Genomic DNA, 24,740 nt, shown 5'->3' on the forward strand with positions numbered 1-24,740 from the left:
AACAACACTGAAATAAGATTTTTGAAGGAAAAATCAAAAACACACTCACAAAAGAGAAAGAAAAATTTTGAAAGATGAAAACTTCATGATTACGAAGTAAATAGCATTTATAACGCGCCCCAGTTTCCATTCATCGTCGTCAACTGCCACTCTGTCTCCCTCTCTTTCCCTTTCTTCATTTGCATTCAGCCTTCAAACACGCCACGATATTTTACCGATATTTTCACGTCTCATCTCAATCACTCGCGATAACTTTTCCTTTTTCAGTATCTCGCGATAACGAATAACAAGAAAGAAAAGAACAATGGAGTGAGGATGAAGAAGCAGACTCAAACTGAAATCTGGTTCTTCCCTTCACTGGTCTTCACTCGTCTCATGCTGCAATCAGAAATTAACAAAAAAACCCACTTAATTCTCTTTTATTACTGTTCTACCCACCCCTTTATTGCATTGCTCTGCCTCTATATCTCTATATCTCTCTCATTCTCCTTTCTATTCATTCATTTCCAATTGCAACAACCCAAACCTCATACTCACTCACCTTTTTTCTTTTTATGAAACAAACCCCTTTTATTAATTATTTATTACTATTGAATTAAATAAACATTATCTTCATTTTCTTATATTTAATGAATACATCTTTTCTCATTCTTCATCCCTCCTCTATTAATTAATCCTCCTTCATGGACCTGCTTCTTTCTCAGTTTCAGAGCTCTTCCTATCTTGGCTTACCTTGCTCGCTTTCATCTTTTTAAGAACCCTAAATTATTATCCAGCCAGTGTAGTTTTCAAATGCACTTTCTGTTCCAATGAACAGGTGAAATAAGAAGCCTAAGAGAGATAGAGAGAGTGACAGGAAGAGAGAAGGTTTGAAAATGCGTGTGAAGGAAATGCACCCCTTGTGCTGTATCTCGCTGGAAAGTCCGGGGATCGGGAACGACTCTCCGGGGCCCGACGCTGCCGCGTTGTCCAGGACGAGGAGTCTCCCGGCCGGTGGATCTAACGGCATTGCGCGGAGGGGATCCGAGGCCACGGTGGCCGGAGTTCTCTACAAGTGGACCAATTACGGCAAGGGATGGAGATCCCGCTGGTTCCTCCTTCGCAATGGCGTCCTCTCTTATGCCAAGATCTGTTGGTCGGAAAACCTCAACCTCCTCTCTCCGGTGGATGAGGTGCGCCTCATCGGAGAAGTCACCGCCAACCGACTTGCCAGAGATGCTGCTACCATACGGCGGAAGAGTCACAAACCTCCTTCCTCCTCTGCCGTAGTGCATCTCAAGGTATATGATTGTTAAATTTTCATTATCAAGTTTTTTAATTATTTGTTTCGATTATGATTATGGAAATTTACTTAGGTTTATCTTTGGTGCTGATCTGAATCACTCAATATAGTGTGGGTCAGGTCTCACTCTCGCTTTGGCAGTGTCGTGTTCACTGTTTTTGGCGCTACCTGCAACTTTCCTGTAGAGGCAATGTTCTTTCTTTTTATTTCAAAAAAAAAAATAAAAATCGTAGAATAAACTTTTCTGTCTTAGTTTTTCTATTTCGATGTGATGATTTCACCTCATTGATTTCCGACCATGAAAATTATCAAAGCCGCTTCAGATTTAGATTGTTCTTGTGGCAGTGTAAAAAGGTGGAAGAAAACCTGAAAGAAGCTTTGATGCCCGAGCAATAACATGGAAACCCACTGGTTTCTATTAGGCTTTTTTTTTTTTTCAGAGTTTCTTTCTCTCTCATCTGGTCTCCTTTCCAAATTCTAAGTTGCGATGCAATGCAACTTTTTAATTCCTGTTTTACAGTTTTAACTGGTTGTTAATGTGTAGTGGGTCACATCAACAGGTGGCCGAGGAGGGTAGGGATAGCCTACTATTAGCCCTGTGGCATTAACTTGCGGTCACGTCATGCATCTCTCTGCCTTCCCTTCATTCACATTGGTTGGAATCAATCTGCTTCAGCTGTGTTAAGATTTCACTGCTTCTTCCTCGCTTGCACTATTCTATCATCACTCCCTTCACTTCGCACTTTTTCATTGCAATGCCATTTTTCTGCAAACTCCAACTCCTTTTTTATCTCTTCCCATTTTAGCCTACCAATGCGAAAAGTCTAACCAAAATAACACCAATCTGGAAACTGGAATCTAGCAGCAACTTGCATTGGTTTTGCCCTTCAAAGGTAAAATGAAAAGGACGGATTTTTTTTTGTTTTCTCTTTTAATACAAGGGGTTTAAGTTGAAGACTCTTTCTATTAGATGAGAAAAAAAAATAACAGTGGGGAGGTGATCTAAAGAGAGGTGTAATTAGGGATCTCGTACTCTGAGTGTCTTCCAGGTGTGAGCTTCCTTCCTTGTAAACTGTAAAGCTTCGACCTTGCTTTAAGGGGAGAAAAATCGAAAAAGCAATTTCAGTTATTAGTTTTTTCTCTTTTATATATAGTTAGAAAATTAAAAAAGTTAAAACATATGGAAAGGTTCCTCTTTTGTCTTTGTCAACAGAAATATGTTTACGTGGGACTTGCCACCATGGTGGTGGGGCATCGTCCAGTTCATTATATAATGTCTTTTTTTAAATCTTTTAAAATGTGTGCTGCTACTGTTTAAGGTCAACAACTCTTCTTCTCCCCGGATAAAAGGGAAAAACAAAAGGAAGTTGGAGACAGTAAGTTTTTTTTTTTACATCATTACCTCCTATCTCAAATTATTCTAGTCTAGTAATAGTAGCATCTTGCCGTGATGCCCCAGTGAGATAATTTCGTTTTCAAGCTTTCTGTATAAACTTAATTTGTCTTCTCAAGGTGGGCTCTCTTCCCCACTTGTGTTTCTCATGGGGACATGGCTAATAATAATCCATCTTCCTCGTTCTTCTGGTAGTTGATAGCTGCTGTTGGTGCAATGTTTCGCTGTACTGCAAACATTGTATATGAATTTAGAAAAATTTAAAACCTCAAGTTGTTATACGTCATTAGATTTTACTTTTCGTGTTATATTTTCTGTCTTTAATTTAAAATATAAAAGAAAATTGGGTAATAAAAGTGCTTCTTCGGAGATTTGAAATTTAAGTTTTCCTGTATGAATCCTAAGCAGATCTCGTCATTCAGAGAGAGCAAGTCGGACGATAGACGGTTCTATATATTCACAGCAACAAAAACTCTCCATCTGAGAACTGATTCAAGGAAGGACCGTGTGGCGTGGATTCAAGCTTTGGTTTCAACCCGAGAATTATATCCACTTCGACCACTCAGCGACCATCTCTCCCTCGCACCGAATCATATATCTGTATCAACCGAAAGGCTTAAGAAACGCTTACTTGAAGAGGGTGGCAGTGAGAGCCTTGTCAAAGAGTGCGAGCAAATCATGTTTGCCGAGTTCTCTGAATTACAAGAGCAACTTCATATACTATGTCAAGAGCGAAGGAATTTGCTTGATACAATAAGGCAGCTGGAGGTAATTTCATTACTCACATGTGTGCTTTACCTTTGGAATTCTCCTGACAGTTTATTTGAGAGCTTGAACCACTGTTACGCATAAGTTTACTCTTCACACATCTCAAATTTGGTGGAATAGCCGATACTAATCCTCTAAATTATGAGTTATATTACTATAAAACGATTCATTATGATTTGTTCCTGAAGTACACACGCACACACACACACATATGTTTGTATATTAAAGTTCTGCGGTGGGTGAGGTCTTGGGTTGGGTGGATCAACACTGTATTACTGAGCCAGCTTGACAAAAACGTTCACATAAATTACTTGCACAGTAAAAGTTTACTTGTGATAGCCATTCCAAAGTACTTTTTCTTTAATGTAACGTGATATTATCTTATACTTGAGCTTTCACTGTTTTAAACTTTGTTATTTCAACTTTCGATTTTAGTTCCCCAAATTTATACTAATTTGACTAATGCTGTAATTAAATTCAGTAGTTTTTTTATTTATTTATTTCTTGCCATGCATCGATCAAATGGTAAAAGTTGTATAAAACACTTCTCCTTATTTTTGTTCTTGCCTAATACCCATATATATACCTTTCATTAGTTTCACTAGATATATTCTCTCTAAAATTATTGGTGTATTTGTTTTTTTTTTTTTTTCCTGGACCTCTGGTTATTGAATTGACTGTAATAGTGCATTATTACATTACATTATTGTTGTACTTATTCTGAGTTTGTAAAACAGGTGGGCATATACTCTAGTTATGTATGGCTCTATCTTCTTATGATAGGATAAGCTATTAATGTGTGCATATATAACACAAATCAAAATTGGAAATTAAAATTTATATATTCCCTTGTAAAGACTTACAATTTTCATCTGAGAAGGACTCCTGTAATAAGAATACAAAGAGAGACAATTTCACACTACAATAAACTAATCTACCCCGCTGCCATAGACTCCTCATCATGGGAAAGTATAAGGAGAGTTATTGTACACAACCTTATTCTTACATATAAAAAGAGACTGTTTTCCGAGTTGAACTCGTGACCAATTGACCACCAAGACATAACTTTACTGTTGCACTAGGAAGCTAGTATTGCTGTCATTACTTCACCTTACAACTTTTGTAAAAGAAAAAATCCAAGAAATGAGGCATTGTTGTTTTTTGGTAGAAACAAGAACTAGGTCTAATTGCATACGTTATATCACATGATGTGTTTGGTTCATATAGTCATGAATTTTGGCTGATTTATTGGTTTTTCTAATAGTATTGTCACCAGTAACTTTCTTTGATGGCGTTGTTTGTTGATCATCTCCTGCACCCAAACTTATATATGTGTGATGAACCATGACTCATAATTGATTGTGATTTGCATACCCCGTTCACGTTTTTCTTCTTCCTAGCTTTATATTTGAAGTGTACTCGCTATCTTTTCTGTATGGCAGCATATGTTTAGTTTCAAGACGTGCAAGGTTTTGTTCCTCTGTATATGACTTACTGAACTAGTATTTTGTTATTGATCATGGACAGGCTGCTAATATTGAACCTGAGGCCTCTGCATTGCACGACAGTGAATACCAATTAACGAAGAATGGCTTTTCAAGTTTAGGACATGGAAAATATAGCGGTATTACGTTATGTTTATGCTTCTAATTATAATCTATACATATGCTGTGCGATCTTTTCTCTTTGAAATTTCATGTAGTTAGCATGTCCCAGTATTCATATTTTAGAGTCTTCGTTTTCTCGATAGTGATCGTAGGGACCTAGAGTTTTGTGATATAGACATGAAGAATATTGCTTACAAACTAATTTTCGAATTATGGAAAGTATTTTGTTATATGTCATTAGAACGTGAATCTATATTTTCTAATTTGAAATTTTCTTAAGTGAATAATTTACTAGTAGCATTTTCTTCATGCTGTTTGCCTTTGAACTCGACAAAATTGATTCTTCAATATTTTAGCTATCTTGTAGATTCAAATTGGCATGAAGTATTCTTCAAAAGTCCAACTGATTGCCTATAATTTCTTGTGTATTTTATGTTTAGATAATTATTTTTGGGGTATACAGTATTTTGGTTAAATTAATATATCTTTTTTTAAAATTAATATAGTGAAAATAGTTTTGAACCAACCGTTTATTGTTTTTTTTATTAAGTATTTGAAAACATTTAAGGGGGTGTGTTTAATACCTTTAATCCATGCACCTGGTGTACGTAATGGAAAAAATATGATTAGTTTTTGTGGTTGATCGCGGTTCACCTCTCAATACTTGGTTTATCCCCTTATATTGTACCTATTTGTAATGAACTTGATGGACATATTTATTTCAAATTTTGTATCCATTAAAGCAGAGAGAAGGAAAAACTAGTATATTATTGTTTATTGTTGTCTCTACTGATCATATAAAAGGCCTTCTGATAATTGCAGAAGTATATATATGTTTCGGTAAATATGATTGCAATGAACCTTTCTACAACCTTTGATATATATTTTTCACACATACTTTTTGATTTTCAGAATGCAGTACTACTGAATCATCGGATGATATTGAGAAACAGGAGATGGAGGAAGTGTCAGATGAAGATGAAATCTCATATTATGACACTAAAGAGTACTTTACAGAACTTGGTTTTAGGTGTGGGTCCACAGGAGCTTTGGATCCAATGAGCATGTCTGGGGAAGCTAATACACAGTCCATTGATTTGGAGAACAATCACGTTGGGGAGACGGTCAATGGTTTTGGGTACCCTCAGATAGCAAGGCGAAAGAAGCTTCCAGATCCTGTTGAGAAGGAAAAGGGCGTTAGTCTTTGGTCAATTATCAAAGACAACGTGGGCAAAGATCTCACACGAGTTTGTCTTCCTGTATACTTTAATGAGCCAATTTCATCTCTTCAGAAATGTTTTGAGGACTTGGAGTACTCCTTTCTTCTCGATAGAGCTTATGAGTACGGGAAAGCGGTAAGCTATACGTCTTTCTCTTGAATATGCTATTCTTTGATCTTGCACTGCAAACATGACAAATTTCAAACCAGTTTTGGTATATGACCTTTTATTGTTTTATTGGTCTATTTGATATATGAATTTCCCTAGGATATTTGTTGTCTCGATATTTGTACTGAATGGAATGTCTATACTATGTAGTGTCCTTCAATATTTGATTGGTAATATTGATAGATTTCTGTCTAATTTTCTTGAAAGGTTTGCTTCATGCTGTTAAATTAGTGAGTTTCCAATGACTAGTGCAACTATATGTAAACATTATCGTTTCAGGGGGAAAATAATTGTCAAACTTGTCTTATTTGTTGTTTGTTTGAATTGGCTACAGGAGTTGTTACTATTTGGTCAATTTCATTTCCCCGCAGTTAAAGGGAAAGAGAGGGAAGGGGAATGATAATATCTACATGACTCAAATTAAATTCCTGAGTTACTTTGAAATAAAACTACCTCAACGATTTCGTACAAATTTGTTTTTGTCTTGAAATAAATAGTTTATATCAATTGCCTCAGTGGCAACAGGTGCATTTGCTTTATATATACTGCTCTATTCTCAGATGAATCCAAGTAATTTTGAGCGGGAGACTTGTGTTAATAATCATTTGGCAACATTTAATTATTCACTTGGGAGATGACATTATTTAATGCTATTGAATCTATGTAGCTGTTCAACCCTTAGAGTTCTATTTTCAGGGAAACGGTCTCCTTCGGGCCCTGAATGTTGCTGCCTTTGCTGTTTCTGGATATGCATCATCCGAAGGTCGTCATTGTAAACCCTTTAATCCGTTGTTAGGGGAAACTTATGAAGCGGATTATCCTGACAAAGGAGTTCGTTTCTTTTCCGAGAAGGTTAGTTACTTTGTGATTTAATGATACCGATAATTGGCCGAGATGTAGGCTGCTATATATGTTGCTGTGAATTTAACTTGGGCTAAAAATGTGATACAGCCGTAAATGGCATACATTCTAGTTTGGTTTCAATATCGGTGACTCAACCTTTACCTTATAAAAGTGAAAATTCCAACAAATATACTTCCATGTAAGAAATTTTTTATTTACTAAATTTGAAAATAGCAGAATGTAAAGTGATTAGGAAACTGATATTAAGAAATGGGACGAAACTGAAGAGGATGTTTTAACTGGTGGCATGCAACTTGCTAATCGAACAATGGTTTTGTCATGCTAATGTTATCTCATTCTTTTGGTGGGGTTAACCTGCTTAAATTATTGTTGGACCAAAAGATAGTGGTCCTATCATAAGCTCAACACCCTATAGAGTGTGCAGGCAGGTAAGTCAATTGACCCGCCAATATTTACTGTTTTCTCAAACAACTAATTACGTGTGAAACAGGTGAGTCACCATCCAACTGTCGTTGCCTGCCACTGTCAAGGTAGAGGATGGAAGTTTTGGGCCGACAGTAACATTCGGTCAAAATTTTGGGGAAGATCAATTCAGCTTGACCCAGTGGGTGTTCTGACCCTGGAGTTTGATGACGGTGAAATATTTCAGTGGAGCAAGGTGTAAATCGTGAAATGACTCTGTTTACATTGATTATTTGTACTGGCTAGTGCTAGTGACTTGGCTTTCTAAGCTTCACATTATAATATATTTACATTAAATTATAAATAGTTGTTATAAACATTTTTGTTTCACCTAGGTCACGACAACAATTTATAATCTTATCCTTGGGAAAATATATTGCGATCATCATGGAAACATGGACATCCGTGGTAATCGCCAATATTCGTGCAGACTTAAGTTCAAAGAACAGGCGATTCTTGATCGAAATCCTCACCAGGTAGGCTTGTTCTAGTTATATTCTGTAGCAGCTGCTTTGTCTTTTGAAGTCTGATATATTGTTTCCCGTTTACGTACTAACCCAGCCTGTTCATAGGTTTAATTTGTATAGTCTGTATTTTTTATTTTTGTCTTTCTGCCCCGCCCAAAATATCTGAAGGAATCTTATCTTCTGTGTGCTTTTTACCTAACAAATTGTTCATTATAATGTGCTGTATGTCTAATTAGGTGCATGGCTTTGTTGAAGATGTAACGGGAAAAAAGGTTGCCACATTGTTTGGCAAGTGGGATGACAGCATGTATTATGTTAACGGTGAAGCGAATGTGAAACCGAAAGATTGCACTTTGTCAGACGCAAACTTGTTGTGGAAAAGGACTAAGCCACCTTCTAATCTCACTCGGTACAATCTGACATCATTTGCAATCACACTGAATGAGCTTACTCCCGGGCTAAAGGTATAATGATGTATTTAATCATTATTCGATGCACCTTTTCCTTTTTCTTCTTATGCATCTCTAATGGTTTGTTATAGCCTTTTCTGATCCCGGGTATTTGATCACGGATTAAAGGAGAAGCTTCCACCCACGGATTCCAGGCTGAGACCAGATCAGCGGCATCTAGAGGATGGGGAATACGAGAAGGCTAATATCGAAAAACAAAGGTTGGAAAAGAGGCAAAGAATGGTATGTTTAAACTCTTTAACGTTTTGTTCGAGAAACGTGCATTATATATTTTCTTTTTCTCTTTCCTCACCTTTTATTTGGTCTCCTTGTCTGACCAGGTGTTTCTGAATTTCTGAACTGTGTAACCTAAACATATTAATTACTTGGGTAAAATGTTGGTTTTGCTTTCTGTACATATAACCAATTTTGGTTTTAATCTTTCATTTTTTATTGTTACTTTTTAATATTATAAATCATCTTTTCTAAAATTATTTCAATCATCACTTTTTAATATTATTTAGACATACTACACGTCATAAACTATTTCAGAATAGTAATTGAAATGACGTTGGCTAAATGCGTGTGGCACCTCGTGATGCTTATGATTTTTAAAAGAAAATTATAGTAGTAATATCAATAAATTTTTTAATAAATAAAAATAAATGTTTATGTAATTTTATATTTGGAGGATTGTTTGATAATTAGGTTGTGGAGTTTGTGAATTTTGTTAATATGCATTATTTATTTTTAGAAGTATGTTAACCAGTTAACTTACTCTTAAAAAGGTAAGTATGAATATTGTAACTATAATTATTAACTTAAAGCAATTTTTTTTAGTAATAATAACTTAACTAACTTTATAGAAGCATTAAGTTAACTTCTTAAAATATAAGTAAGCGAACAACTCTGCTTGTGTATTGATAGTCGGTCTAGTATAAGTTTGTGCTATTTGGTAGGTTGACTTTTATTATAGCTGATGGTCAGTGAATCTTTTGATGTCGTTGACCTATATTTTGGTGACCATCACGCTTTTCATGCAGTCAAGGAAAATGCAAGAAAATGGATGGCAGCCTAGGTGGTTCCGCAGAGAAGGTGACAACGGAACGTTTCGATATATTGGCGGGTATTGGGAAGCGAGAGCTCTAGGAAGATGGAATGGATGCCCAAATATCTTCGGTGAAGTTTATGAAGTAAATTTTGATCCTTTAGGTGCATCTTGATTTTAGTTCAGGTAATATTTACATCTGTTCAAAGCATGTTGGTAATATCTATAATACAATTTCTAGCTTGCATGCATGAGACATATCATAGGTCTTAAAGCACCTGTTCACCAAAGAACGTTCCATTGGAGATGACATGCTAATACGGTTGCTGTGTTGCAGATAGCGATAATAATGAATGCAAAATTGTGTGTGGAGGGTTTCCTCGAACCTTCTTGCATGGCAGCAAATTATTTTTGCTGAATCGAAGGGAGGAGGGTAGCCTTTGGGAACCTTCGGAAACGAGGCTCTTTGCAGTTCTGGTAGGAGGACAGGTTTGTGGATTGCCCTTGTCTTACACGAATTTAATAACAAAAACAAGGAAAGGGATATCATATACACAACATCAGGCGATTCCATCTGAGAGTTACTTTCCGAACTTAAATGATTTTAATCGCCTGCAGCTGCTGAAATTTGTAATTAGCCTAATGGACCTAGCATTACACGTACACAGCTTTTCAGCATAAAGCACTATACTGAGAATATCAACTGAGGCTGTTACTTCCACTAGATGAGGAATATATTTGAGCAAAGTTTTCAGCTTAGTAACACTTGTTTTATTAGTTTGTCTAGATTGTCAGTTTCTTTTTCTTAAATTTTGCTAGTTATGTAATTATTTGGGGGGTTAGCTCTATCTTGATCCTGATATAGTCACTGACTTAGCCGAAAGGCAATCAATTTATTTCGTATTTGTTTTGATTTTCTAATTAATAAATGGACGAGTTGTGTTATCTCCCTTGAAGTGTACCACTACTACTTTGTTTCACGTCAAAATCTTTACATTGCATAAGTGCATGCGAATGAAAAGGGGGCCCGACAGAGGGCAATGCTAATGGACCAAAAAAGAGAGACGAGACAAACAACCATTTTTGTACACCTCATCTAAGCATCTACAAAATTAATTAGGTTCTCTCATTAGATCACTTGGTTCAATAGGACTTTATATTGATGGGATAGTTCTTTTATTTATTACTCATTCAATTCTAACCTATTTATTTATTATTTTTATATCTGTAATGTCTTTATCCAACTTTTTACATGTTTAAATATAATATTTTAATTCAATAAAATTGAATCAAATGAGCTAATTCTTTAATCTTCAATTTTTTTTATCAGAATATATATATACATATAAAGTGCTCTAATCTGTATACAAAGTATTAAAATATTTACAAAGAATGTCTAGGTTTCATTTTCTCCTCTTCTAACCACATCAAAAGCTTAATATTATATACAGGCACGATTTAGAATCCTAATCTTATTACCACATCAAAAGCTTAGAATTATCTATCCTATTTTGCTCACAAAGCAAAACTATCAAGATTACAATGCTTCCTTGTTAAAACATCTACCATCAAACTAATAAAAATTACATTTAGTTCTGCTACATGGATATACCCCAGTTTCAACCTGCTACGTTATTGTTACCTATATGCCTACATTGTTTCTCATTTATGCTTGCAAGATTGGAAAATAGCATGCCAAACTTGTAGTAAAAGAAAAACAACATATAACAGATTTTCTACCCAATTTGTTGATCCTCCAAACAAGTAGATGCCCCGTTGCCTTCTTCCAATATATGAAGCACGTTTGCACTAATTCCAGTTCAGCCAACATAAATTTATAATAATGTGACTATTCCAAACAAGATGATATCTATAATGATTGATTAAATTTGATTTAGTTCTACATGTTTAATCAATTCACCATGTAGTCCCTGTAGTCCCTGTAATAACCTTTAAAAAATAAATAAATAAATAAATAAAACTTAAAAACAGTTCTGAAGACATTTTCAGAAACTTACATTTCATTTTCTCTCTTTCAAACATCTCTCTAACATTGTCCTCTCCAAAACCCATTCTTCTCTCTAGATTTCCCCTCCATTGAGTCACTGGATTCTCATTCCGCAGACGTCTAGGCGATCTTTTCATCAAGGGCTCCAATTTTCACCGATTGCATTTGCGATTTCGTAGGGTAAGTAACTTTCCCCTTTTTTGAACTGTGATCATGTAGCAAATTTTGCTGCATGTAGTTCACTTGTGATTTTTCCCCAAAATCTTAACCCTAAGCTTATTTTAGAGACTAATTTCTATCACCATTTGGTGAAATATAGGTGCTGTCAATTTTTCTAGAGTGCCTTTGGATTTCCTCTTGAGTTTAGCTGCTGGAAATTTAAGGTAAGGGGAGTTGGTTATGTTTATTTGATTTAATATTATATGCTCTGTATGTTTGATAATTTGATTGGCATGTTGTTTGGAATTTTCTGTTATGATTAAGAAATATTGGGTGTTATGTGTTGAAATTATAAAACTGTTATTGATGGCTTGTGGAATGTTTGATGAACTGATTGCTATAATTGGAACTGTTTGATGTAAGGGAAGCTGGGGTTTTTGTGTTGTTCTATGAAATTCTTGAATTTGCATGAGTTAGATTTTAGTAGATATAGTGATAGAGTGCATGTAAAGTTGATGGGTTGGATTTTAATTAAGGATAATCAGAAAACTTGTGATTTTGCTATTTGATCGTGTACTGCTGGTTGATGTTTATATGAACTATGAATTGGATGATTAGGAACTGGTATTGACACAATGCTGAGATAATTTTGAATGCTTAGAAGAAATGAATTCTGTTAAATAATTTATTAGGAAATAACCATGTGAATCATTGAAGTTTATAACCTATGAAGAGAGCTAAGGTAGTCAAAATCTGAATTTTTTATTCCAGACTGTTAGGATCAGTTTAGATAACTTGGGTAAGTTAATTGTGACTCATTAGGAGTGTTAAAAGTGTTAAAAATAATTTATAAGTCGTAGATTCAGAATTGAGTACCTAGGTTGATGAAATTGAGGGTTTAGAGTTTAAATCAACATTAAATCACTAGATAATAAGATTAGGAAGTATTAGAATTAGTTATACAAGTTTATTTCGTCATATAGATCAAGTTTGGAGTGTTAGAAACTCATTAAAGTGTCTCAGATGCACTAAAATCAGAAATAACAGATTGCTGTCAAAAACTGATAAGAATAATTGATTATCTCACTTGATAATCGATTATTTTAGTCAGAGAGTTGTATCCTCTTCAAAGCTCTCGCAAATAATCGATTATCACATATGATAATCGATTATTATCGTCAAAAAATCATCCAGGACAGTTTTGGGTGGTTTTCGGGGTTTCGGGTATCATTTTTGGAAGTTCTTTAGGTCGTTCTGGGGGGTTTTGACCCTTCCGAAGCCATTGGTGAGGGTCTCCAAGCTGTTTGAATTACTTAAGTATTGATAATTAAAAGTCCTAAAGAAATTTGTGTTAATAAGTGATGGTTTTGTGAAAGTATGTAATGTATGAGTTGTTTTTATGACATGGTTGATGTTATATGATGATGTATGGGTTTGGTATGAGACAATATAGTAAGAATGCACTTGAATGACTATGAAAGTTTATGTTTGATGAATCAAAGTGGTTTATGAGGTACATTATTGATCCAAGAGGAATATCATGTGATTTAAAGTGGTCGGATTGAATATGAAATTAAGATCTCTCGGTGGGATCAGTTAGTGTATTGAATGAATGTGAGAGGCTTCCATATGGGGGGTTATCCCTAACACTCCAACGGTCTTTCCTTCTCACTTAGAGAAGATTGACGCGTGTGGTGGGAATAGTGGGAGGTCCTAGGGTAGGCGCTATCACTAAAGGTCTATTCCGCGGTAACGGACTAGCCTTGTGTATGGTCGGGTGGAACCCCTTGGCAAGGGCTTTGCAAAGCAGTAAGGGCCATCACAAGTGCACAACCCGCCCCAGCTCTACATTCATTCCAAGTCCGGACGTGTCTAGAGTCTTAACATGATAGGATGCTTGTCTTGATGAGTTTTATGAAATAAATGCTTATGTTTATGATGACTACGGTGTGTATGTGTGTATGGATATTCTGGGAAATGCTAGATTGATTGAAAATGAATTGTATGATTGTTTGAGACCTAGCTCACCCTTGCATTTGTATGTGTTGCATGTGTTTGCTTTCCCCCTTGCGATGATCATCCAATCCTTTGGATGTGAGCAGTAGGTGATGATGTACCTTTGGAGCAAGCTTTGGAAGTTGAGGAAGACCCAACCCCTAGTGCTTAGGATTTCTACTAGCTCTTAATTTAAATAGCTCTTTATTTTGAAAGACTTCTAGCCTTCATTTTATCATGATCTGTATTTTGGAAACACTCTTTAGGTCCCATTGAACCTTTATTCAATCATGTATTTTGGAGAATTATGAACTTGTACTTAAGTTTTAAAACTTCCCAACCAGACTTGGATAACTGTACTCCTTAATCCTATTTATTGTGTACTCTTAACTGCTTTCTAGTATTATAATCGATGCATTCTACATATATATATATATATTGCTATATATTTTGAGATGTCACCGTCTCTGATGTTAATTATTAACTTATACCTATCAATGAACCACTTCATATACATACATTTTATCATCCTAACCAATATCATTGATATACTCAAACTATATGGGTGTGCAATGCCTGCTGTCAACACAATAATGGTCAAGCCATAACTTATAAAGGTGCCTTTTCCTATACTGCCCATGACTAAGTCTATATTAACTCTGTTTAATATTTGATTATGATTCGTTAAACTTGGGTATTATATTTTTATACCTTGAAGGCATGTTTTTGGACTTATACACTAGTTACACTATGAGAAATTTGCTTTAGATATTTTATTTATATCTATATTTTAATACCTTGAGGGCATGTTTGTGCATTCCTAAATATTTTCTCTTCAGCCACTTTACCATTGTTAAACAATATAATTTTTCTCTATTTTCATATGTTTCTCACTGTACTCACCTGAATAACCTTTCATATATATATATATATATATATATATATATATATGAATCAAATCATACTAAAAAAACTCTTATCATTCACTCTCAATTAGAATAGAATTTACTAGTTGGGATAACATAACTAATCATGGAGGTCTCTTATCCCAATGATTAATGATAGAAGACCACAAAAATATACTTTATAAACTCCTAAGTACCTTAAGAAAATACGAATGAATGAAAACATTCATATAAAAATGCGTAGCATAGCAAACAAATACACTATTATCTCAAAATCAAGTTCAATTATTTATTATGCCTAAAATAATAAAGAACATTATTTTTTCTCTAATCAAAACATTGACTTCTGCTCCAAAAAAAGAAGAAGCATATCTTTACTTACAAACATCATTTTGGAGTGAAACTAACATCATTAGTAAGCTAACATCTAGTACTACAACTTTTATAAAGGTTATTTTTCCTAATTCAATACAAAATGTTTCTTAAAGGGGATTGTACTGTCCTAAAAGTGAAATATATTCCTCACCCATCTCTTACACGTCAGATATAATTTCTGTACAAGTGTATCATGTGCTAAAATTATAATCATGAATTTTTAACTATTTTTAACCTAAATAATATAATTAATTCATATATCTTGCTAAGAAATTCAAACCCCAATATGTAACATCACAATTTTACATCAATATGAATAACCACGTTCTATTTATAATGATTTACATAATTTTATAAGATTATAAAATTCAAATGTTTTCACATTACATAGAAATAAATTTAGAATCTTTTAGGTTATGTTCACTTTGAAGGATGAATTTGGAGGAGAGTGTGTGGATGAATTTGGAGGAGAGTGTGTGGATGAATTTAAGGAGATTTGAAAGTTAGTTGATTTTTGTTTTTTTGAAAAAATTTAAAAGTGAATGAGAGTAAATTTGAAAATAAAATTTGTAAAAATTAGTATATGATTTGATCCATGTGACATAAAAAAATGATTTAATTAGTAGAAATTGAAGATTATCAATATATCATTAGTAATAAAAGTAATATAAAATAATAATTGTGAATAATACATATAATTGTAAAAATTATTATAAAAAATAAAAATAAAAATTAATCTTTAAATGAAAAAATATTATTTAAATAAAGTGAAATAATTATTTTTAAAATATAATATTTTGTGAATATAAGAGATGTACCAGTACACTCGTATTGGAACGAAATACATTAATGATGGAATCGAATTAGAAGCCCTTAGAAGCCCTGAAACTGGATACGAGTCACTGTCACCAAATGTGCTACATTATGTCTTTTCTACATGGCTTGGAATTGATTCCAATTACAAGGTGAATATGGTAATGATAATAGGGTCATCTCAGAATTTTCTCAATCCATACAAGTCCGAACAATTTTGAAGAATTGTAAAACCTCGTTCATCCCTCAAATCCGTACTCTTCACTTATTCTACAACGCAAACAAACCGTTCAAATCCTCACATATTGATCTTCATATATCCACATGAATAATATCATCCACGAAAATGAACACAATCTTAATGATGAAAATTATTTCTATAACAAAAACTAACTTTTCTGGTAGGATTTAAAAATCAGTAGCTTTATATAAATTAAAATTATATATATTAAACACCTCTCCTCTTTTTATTGAATTTTTGAAGCAGTGACATGGATACATTTGATTAGTTGATTTCAAATTTTGCTTAGTATATTGTATAGCAGGCCTATTAAGAAGTTAAACTTAGATTCAAAGCTAAGCATGGGAAACAGTGCCAGCTTCCTCCAACTCTATGCCTGCTTCTGCGAGCCTCTTGTCCTTGTAAACATAGCCCTTTGCACAAAACAAATACACCACCAAATTCACACCACTCAGCACCGCCAGTAACCAGTAGAAGTGGTGCAGTTTCCCCTCATTAAGGTTGTCCGCAAGCCATGGTTCACGGTTACGCGTGGCCTTGTGCACCAAAGTTACCAACAAGGAACTAAGAAAAAACCCTAAAGACAACGTGCTCAAGAACAATCCTGTACTCATAGTCTTCATCCCCTTTGGACACTCCCTCAGGAAAAAATCTAGCTGCCCTATGTATGTAAAGGCCTCTCCCGACCCCACAAAGAAGAACTGTGGGACCAACCAGAACACGCTTATGGGAACCACAGCATTGTGTTTGTGTGTTAAACCGTGAGCACTTGCCACTCTCAGGCGTTTTATTTCAGTGAGTGCTGCAGCCACCATGGCAAAGATTGAAAACACCAACCCTACGCCCATGCGTTGCAAAGGGGTTAGTCCCTGTGGATTTTTTGTTACTTTTTTGGCTATGGGAGCAATGATGCGGTCGTAGATGGGGACTGTAAGGAGAATGCTTGCCACAAAGAAGACTGTAAGTGATGCTGCGGGAATTTGGAAGGAGTTTCCGATGTGCCGGTCCATGGTGGTGGCCTGTGATACCGAGAACGTTGTCATTTGGGCGTAGATAGTCCAAAACATGATGGTGGTGGCCCACACGGGTAGCATTCTCTGTACCATTTTAACTTCTTCAACGTCTGTTAGGGTTGAGAGATACCACTTCCTCTCCATGGTGATTTCTTGGCCATCTGTTTTTGGGTCCTTGATTGCTGCCTTGTCCAAGAACCTATTCACATCATTCAAATATGAAAATAATTCATTCTGTAAAGATATCATCACTCAATAATGACAATAATTGTAGTAGAAATCTGAAATATTAATTGGTGTTGCTACATAATGTGAAGAGTAGCTTATCAAAAGGAGATTGATAATGGAGAGTGCAAGTAGTAGTTAAAACCCTAGTATTTTGGGAGGATGAATAATTAAAGTTAGGTAGCTAGCCAAAGGGTTATACTATATTTTATTAGATTGCATATGTATGTATGGAGTTTGAATTCTATCAGCAGTAGCGAAGTAGATGGATGATCACGGATAAAATAGAATGATAAGAAGCAACAATATAGGGTGTTATTCTGTGAAAGATGGAAAAACGACAAAGGACACATGGAAATAGGGAGATAACAAAGAGAAAGTGATGAAGCAGGACAAAAATGGGGGCAGCGATGGTACATGCACTATGAGACAGGACCTTGCATATTCATTGGCAATAGTAGCTGGCTAGCTGTGGCCTTTGCCACCACGTGATACCTCTCATTCTCACTTTTAGATAAGAGTAAAACAAAAGCTACTGATACCAGACCTGCCACTGTAAAAACATTATTTCCATCTCCTAAATCTTTTACTTTTATTCACGTCTCAGTGCACTTATGAATAAAACAAGAAGTTGGGAACAGTGTATACTTTGTCAAATAATGACTGAAAATACAACAGCATTTATAGTTCAAAATGGCTGGTTATCCAATTATACGAGAGACATCTACCTGAATAAGAAATCATACACGTGACATGTCTAACTCGACACTATCGATTAATAAGTATACCGAAGATGACAGTGTGTTAATATATACATCTATATCTATTCAGTGTTGTTTAATTTTCAGCTTGTGGATGAATGTGACCAAAGCAGTGAGCGGAGGAACCGAGAACTAAGCTTTGTTGTCCATTTCAGACACACTTTTGGTTCAAATAATGAAGACTCCAAGATAGACATTTTAGCACTTATTTTAAAGGTGAATTCTTAAGAAACGTGGGACCCTACTCTCAAAGATAATGTCGTGGTGGTCATTCCACCACTAAATTCTACCCAGTACTATACTCCTCAATCAAGGTTATTCACCTAAATCTCAATTATTTATGCACATTTCTATATCAGACGACAAAGACCTTCTAAAAGCTTTTAGGTATCCTAAATGATAATTTTTTAACTTTATCTTAAGTAAGTTATACTATATACAGTATCTCATGACTTCAGCAGAAGATCCATTCTGTATCTGTAACAGTGAACATTAAAAATATGAACTAAAAGGATAAAAAACAGTAATAATATGCCATTAATATACTCATTCAAAAGTGCTTTTCAATTGAGCACAAGTAATATTTATAATTTAGGTATATAATATTTCTTTATTAAAGTTCATGTATTCTGAATGAATCGTGATCCTCATGGTTGTTCGGTACAATTGCTTGAGATAACACATGCGATTGCTTTTTCAACACGCCTTTATTATTTCATAAAATATGGTTTTGTCTTAAAAATATAGTTTTAATTTTAAAGAATCATCTCTTAAATTTTAAAATAAATCTAAAAATAAAAAAATAATTGAAAACTAAAAATAAACTTGATTATCCTTTACTATTATACATACACATCATTTGAGATTATTTACATGAATAGGGTATCTTAAAAGAAGATTTAGTTCATATTTTAAAGTAAAATAATATAATGTAAATCAGACTCTGGTTTTCATTTTTTTATTAAACTATTTTAATTTTTAAAAAACTTTCATAATTATTATTCCTTATTTTAGAAACGCTGTTGTAATTATCTTTATATTACAGGTGCACTATTTAAGATTTAAATTTACATATATAAGGGAAGAAAAAGGGAGAATGTAATTTTTAAGAACAGTATAAGGAATGTAATAACTATAATTTAATCTGAATGCTTGAACAGTATAAGACATAAGAAATAAGAGGGTGAAGGTTTTACCTGAACTGTTTGCTATGGGGCAACATCTGCTTCTGCTTTCTGAGAGTTTCATCTGCAACATCATCCAAGTTGAACAACAAGGACGCATCAGAGGGCAATTCCATGTGCCTCTTCCTCCAAGCTGCGACCAACACCATCGCAATCTGCGTCAGGGGACTCCCCACCAGTTTCTTGAAGCGGTACCTCCTTGAACCAGACAAGAACACCGTAAGTGCCACCAGAATAGCGCACACACTTATCCCATAACCCCAATACCTCCCTATGTGATCTTGAATGTACACCAGAACGGTAACTGCTGTCAGAGTCCCCAAACTTATGAAGAACACGAACCAGTTGAAGAATTTTATCATCTGATTTTTCTCCCCTTTGTCTGATTCATCGAACTGATCGGTGCCAAACCCTGACACACTGGATTTCAACCCACCAATGCCAAGGGATGTGGTGTAAAGAGCTAGGTAGAGCACCAATAGCTGCATGTTGCTTGCGGGCTCGCAACGTCTCGTAGCAGATCTTACACATTTTGGAGGATGCAGGCTTGGGACTATGGTTGATATTGTCAATATTGTAACACCCTGTAAACATCCAAAAATGAAATTAACCAAGAAAACAAAAATGATTTACGCTCCCTTCTCTGAGAGATTAATTATTAGCTTATTTATATCACTATCTTCCTAACTATTACACCTAATTAATTAAAAATTATATGTCAAGAATAATAAACCTTAGCTAATATATACGTAATAATATATAAAGGGCTAAAGGCTCTGCATCCAACTAGATACATATTGAGCTGAAGCAAAGAGGTGAAACTAAAAAAAGTGTTAAACGGAGCACATAATAATAATAATAATGTCTTACAGTTGCTTGAACCGCTGCGAAGATGGCAATAGTGAGGTATCTGTCAACGAGAGAGTGAAGCCAGTGAAAAATCTAACAACAGTGTTGTATATAATATTAAAAAAATTACAGTAAGAAAGTTTATTGGAATAAAATAATTGAATCTTTCTTTGGCTGTGTTAGACAAGTGAACCAGTGGTCACAAACCTGCCGATAAAAGTGTCAGCTACAAAACCACCGAATAAACAGAGCATGAAAGATGTTCCCATGAAGTTGGTGACCGTGTTGGCAGAATTAGCACTGCCCAAATGCATGGTGCCAGTTAAATATGTCACCAGATTCACGGCAACGCCCATTGTCGTTAACCTCTCACTTGCTTCCACTCCTGAAATAAACCAACAACAACAAAAGGAAACAGACAACCTATGTCAATACTAAGACTGTACCTTTTTCTTCCCATACAGAAGATCTATTCTAGCTTGAGAAAGTAAATCTTAATCATAAATAATTATAATAAAGGATTAAGACTAGATTTCATTTAACAAAAATACTAATCAAGATTAACTTCTAAAGGTATTGGAGACCTAAAATCATGGCGGCAGCAACCCAACCACCAGTTTTGGACCTCTGGGCTGGATGACCTTTATAGTCCCAGGCATCTATGATGGTTTTCTTCTGTGTTTCAGAGGGAGTGTTCATCACAGGAAGGGATATGGATGGTGAACTAAAATGTTATTAATGAAGTGGGTATGCATGCCACAATGGGGTTATTGTGTTTATATAGTTTCTAAACTTCCACATCAAATAATTGTACCTATTTTTATATCAGATTTTAAACAATCTTATTAGTATCCTCTTTAACAAACATCTTTTTTAATATTTTAGAAATAACTATTTGGAAATTCCTACATTCAAAAATAAATTTAAAACTTTTTTATATCCAACATATAATAAATATGTTAATTTACTTATCACTGCAATTATATAACTTGTGAATTAATAGTGTTGATATTATACTACAGTTAGATATTTGAATGTACATTGAAATACAACTCTAAAATTACCAAATCATCCTAGCTGGATATTTGTAGATAACAATTTATTTAATAATCAATTTAATAAGAATACCGAAAACTAGTTTAACTCTACTACCAAAAAATTAGATAAAAGAAAGTAATGGATAAATTACTGTATGCTTAATAATTTTACTATAAATAATATATAAAAGGAGAAAAGACATAACACAATATTATTATATATATATACATGTAATATTTGTTTGCTTATTTAATTAAAAAGATAGAAGTGTGTTAATCACACATTTACTTAGCATGTGAGTGTGAAAAAGGATTGAATAATTATTTTATTTTTATATAATTATTTTACAAGTTCATCCTCAAAACGACAAAATACATTAAAAAATAGTATTGGATAAAGAATATATACTTACATGCACCGAAGGACAGCACGTGACTAAGATTTTGTATTCAAATGTTACTGTAGCATGTGACCAATCAAAAATGCAAATAGCAAGTCATGTGCCACAAGATAAAATAAATTAATGATAATTTGGAATGAATACAACCTACGATAAATTCCAGTTGCTCACTAATCAGACGAATGTGCAAAATTGATAAGTTAAACATCATGTTTATTTTTGCCAATGCTAGAGATGGTAAAACATCTTAAAAACTAGGACTGTGGAATAAAAAAGTTTGATATTAATGATTATCATTTCACAACTTCTTATAAGGACAATAGTCCTAATAGAAATAATTTTTGTTTTGTATTTATAAAAAAATTATAATGATAGATAATAACAAATTAGAGTAAAAAAAATTTAGTGTGAAAATATCATTATCCATAAAAATAGCATATTACAACATATTAGGATCTGTATAGCACAGTCCCTCCCAAATACACGAACATCAAAGAACCCCAAAAGAAACCAAAATTTGTTTCTCTCCTTGAGCAGCAGAGTGTGAAATAGGATTTTGTGTTTTTCCCCGTTATATGACTTGTCTAGTTAGTAGCCAAACGTGTTGATTGTGTTGTTTACCTACTAGCCTAATTAGTAGGAAAAAATGTTAAATATATCTTTAAAATAAAATATCAATAGAAACTACTAAAATATTGAAATTTTAAGATTGACGTGATGTCACTACTAAAATTCCATTGGTTAGAAGAAAATGAAATTGATGGGATTTTGTGATATTGAAGTTCAACTCTTTTGCTGGAAACATAAAAGTATAACAATTTTGTTTTTTTTATCATCTAGGAAGTTACTATTTCTATGACTTTTCTAGAATAGATTTCTCACTTGTTTTTTATTTTAATTAAGTTTTTGTTTTTGAAAAATTAAAATAATTAGATGTTTATCGTTAGTTTCGTTAAAGAAGGTATCATAGGTCAATTTGTGAGTTTTTTTGAATTTTTTAAATATTTGTTTTAATTGTTTTTATTTTTATTTTTTATATTTTTTAATTAAAAAATTTGTTATGTGTCAAGTTCACATTGTGCCACATGACAATGACAATGTGACATAGCATTGATAGTGTCACGTGTCATTGTTAGTATCATTACATTAATCTTAATTTAGTTTCTGTATTTTTATTTTGTCTCGATTTGATATCTGGATTTTTTATTTTGTCCTAATTTTTTTAAAAAATTAAACAATTTTGTCTCTCTCCAAATTTAAACAAAATTTAATTTTTATATAATCTTTACAAATATTTTTATTAAAATTAATATTTTTATTAAATATTTTTATCAAGATTAAGTTTATTTATATTTATATTTAGCTAATTATATAAATTATAATTATGTTATTTAAAAAAACAGTGAGATTATTTTTACAAAATTTTCTCTAATTTTTTATTTTAAGAAAATGAAATTCTAAGTTATTAATTTATTCACTGATGTGAAAATGAAATTCCATGTCATTGATGTTAAATTTTATTTTTTTAAAATAAAAATTTGGAGAAAATAATAATAGATAATAGTTTATTACTTTTAGCTTAACTTCAAAGAACTCTATCATTTCTAGATAATCGTTTATTACTATATCTTTCCTTTTCTTAAACTTTGTAAATTTGTAAATATGTCTTTTTTCGGCCTTGTGTTTGGGTCAATGTTACTTTTCATTTAAGTTTATATTTTGGTCATTTTTGTTGATCAGTTGTCGATTTAATCGATTATGTAAAAGCCATAATTAATTAAAATAGACAGAATCCTGAAAAAGTGTAGTTTTTTTTTTTATTTAATCAATTATGGGTTATACATAATCAATTAGAATAGACAAATTTTGACTGGAGTTTTGGCTTTTTAACTTGATTCTTGAACGAGTATGTGAACTAAGTGGTTCTTTGGGTTTGCTTACGCCTCAAGTAACCCATAGGACAAAACTTAGAAGCTAAGACACCTTGTGCATGCATCTACACTCTTGATGAAGGTTCTTGAAGCTTTTAGATTCAATGCATTTATTTTTTATTCAATGTACTTTATTTTTTCTTTTTTAAGACTTAAGTTCACTCTTCCTTCTATAAAAGGAGTTCTCTTGTAATTCAACTTGAAAATAATACAAAAGAAATTTTGTCAATATTATAACTTTCTCCTTCCTAAGTTCACTAAGATAGTCTCTTCTTGACTCTTCTAACCTTTTCTTGATGGTTGGCCTAACCTCCTTCAAGGTACACATCCAACCCACTCTCCAAAAACCCATTTCCCTAATCTTTACATGATTTTGTGTCCAACACATCTTCTCCATGGAGTTTTTTTTCAGCTTGTGTGAAGAAGGTTTCCATCAAACTAACTCCTTTATTAATTAGGGTTTGGTGTTAATGTATCTTCACTCTTTGTAATTTCTATTATTTTCTTTTCCATTATTCTTGTATTTTATTATTGTTTTTAATTGCATGATTATTGATTGCTTATTTGTTTGTATCTGATTAATAGAAAATAATTTAGAATCCTGAGTGGGATAAAACAACTAATAGATTTTGCCTCTAGACATTAAGTTTAATATATTATTCATTATAAACATATGAATTTAATGCAAACTTTTTGGTAAAACCATCTAAGGAATTAGGTTTTATTATAAACTTTAGACTTGTGTATAAGGAATTAGGACTTGTTAGCTTGCGATTTAAAATGCTAGAATAAAAATTAAAAGCATATTCTTTATTGTTTTCACCATGAAACCCAACCCTGATGAAGTCTTTACAACATATTTTATTTCATCAATTTAATTACTTTCTAGAATTTTGAATTATCTTATTAAAAACATATTCTTTTAATTATTTTAAAGTTCTTAGCCTTAATAAGTAAATAATCATAGTTTCACTTGAGTCTATTAGGAAGGAAATATATGGATTTTTCACTTTATTACTTGTACCATTTGGTACACTTGTCAATATTTTAACATTTGTCCATGCACTGCTTGGAATGGAGGAATGTGACAACTAGTATTGATGAGGCCATAACCT

General features: G+C 33.3%; 2 protein-coding genes and 1 long non-coding RNA gene across 7 annotated transcripts; 2 read left to right on the forward strand and 1 right to left on the reverse strand.

The window, feature by feature from the left end:
* Positions 1–287: 287 nt before the first annotated feature.
* LOC108319558 (oxysterol-binding protein-related protein 2A) lies at positions 288–10,673 on the forward strand. 5 transcript variants are annotated; one of them, XM_017550730.2, is made up of 11 exons: positions 313–1,280; positions 3,084–3,443; positions 4,971–5,067; positions 5,963–6,405; positions 7,135–7,290; positions 7,793–7,960; positions 8,100–8,240; positions 8,468–8,695; positions 8,810–8,923; positions 9,724–9,914; positions 10,066–10,673. In XM_017550730.2, the coding sequence occupies exons 1-10, from the start codon at positions 876–878 to the stop codon at positions 9,901–9,903; spliced, it is 2,292 nt and encodes a 763-aa protein (XP_017406219.1). In that variant the 5' UTR covers positions 313–875; the 3' UTR covers positions 9,904–9,914; positions 10,066–10,673. The 5 variants fall into 5 exon arrangements, 4 of the variants coding, with proteins under 4 accessions (XP_017406219.1, XP_052731602.1, XP_052731600.1 ...); XM_052875642.1 differs by lacking the exon at positions 313–1,280 and adding an exon at positions 2,158–2,175; XM_052875640.1 differs by lacking the exon at positions 313–1,280 and adding an exon at positions 2,608–2,658.
* Positions 10,674–11,757: 1,084 nt separating this feature from the next.
* On the forward strand, positions 11,758–14,244 carry LOC128196082 (uncharacterized). The gene is made up of 3 exons (XR_008248185.1): positions 11,758–11,916; positions 12,056–12,119; positions 13,998–14,244. It is a non-coding gene; the product is annotated as an uncharacterized LOC128196082 (long non-coding RNA).
* A 2,185-nt stretch (positions 14,245–16,429) lies between these two features.
* LOC108332209 (protein NRT1/ PTR FAMILY 6.3) lies at positions 16,430–20,991 on the reverse strand. The gene is made up of 5 exons (XM_017567401.2): positions 20,841–20,991; positions 20,464–20,641; positions 20,278–20,317; positions 19,420–19,991; positions 16,430–17,436 (listed from the first exon to the last, which is right to left on the reverse strand). Exons 1-5 carry the CDS (start codon positions 20,953–20,955, stop codon positions 16,560–16,562), a joined length of 1,782 nt encoding a protein of 593 aa, XP_017422890.1. The 5' UTR covers positions 20,956–20,991; the 3' UTR covers positions 16,430–16,559.
* Between the last annotated feature and the right edge of the window lie 3,749 nt (positions 20,992–24,740).

This window comes from Vigna angularis, chromosome 1, assembly GCF_016808095.1.
Source record: "Vigna angularis cultivar LongXiaoDou No.4 chromosome 1, ASM1680809v1, whole genome shotgun sequence".
NCBI classification, from domain to species: domain Eukaryota; kingdom Viridiplantae; phylum Streptophyta; class Magnoliopsida; order Fabales; family Fabaceae; genus Vigna; species Vigna angularis.

Bases quoted from the DNA above. Each gene is read 5' to 3' on its own strand.
- LOC108319558 (XM_017550730.2), top strand. From the start codon at position 876: ATGCGTGTGAAGGAAATGCACCCCTTGTGCTGTATCTCGCTGGAAAGT. The intron at 3,444-4,970 runs GTAATTTCATTA...GATCATGGACAG, and splicing joins ATACAATAAGGCAGCTGGAG to GCTGCTAATATTGAACCTGA. The intron at 7,961-8,099 runs GTGTAAATCGTG...TGTTTCACCTAG, and splicing joins AAATATTTCAGTGGAGCAAG to GTCACGACAACAATTTATAA.
- LOC108332209 (XM_017567401.2), bottom strand. From the start codon at position 20,955: ATGAACACTCCCTCTGAAACACAGAAGAAAACCATCATAGATGCCTGG. The intron at 20,318-20,463 runs GTTTGTGACCAC...TCTCGTTGACAG, and splicing joins GCTGACACTTTTATCGGCAG to ATACCTCACTATTGCCATCT. The intron at 19,992-20,277 runs GTAAGACATTAT...GGATGTTTACAG, and splicing joins TCGCAGCGGTTCAAGCAACT to GGTGTTACAATATTGACAAT.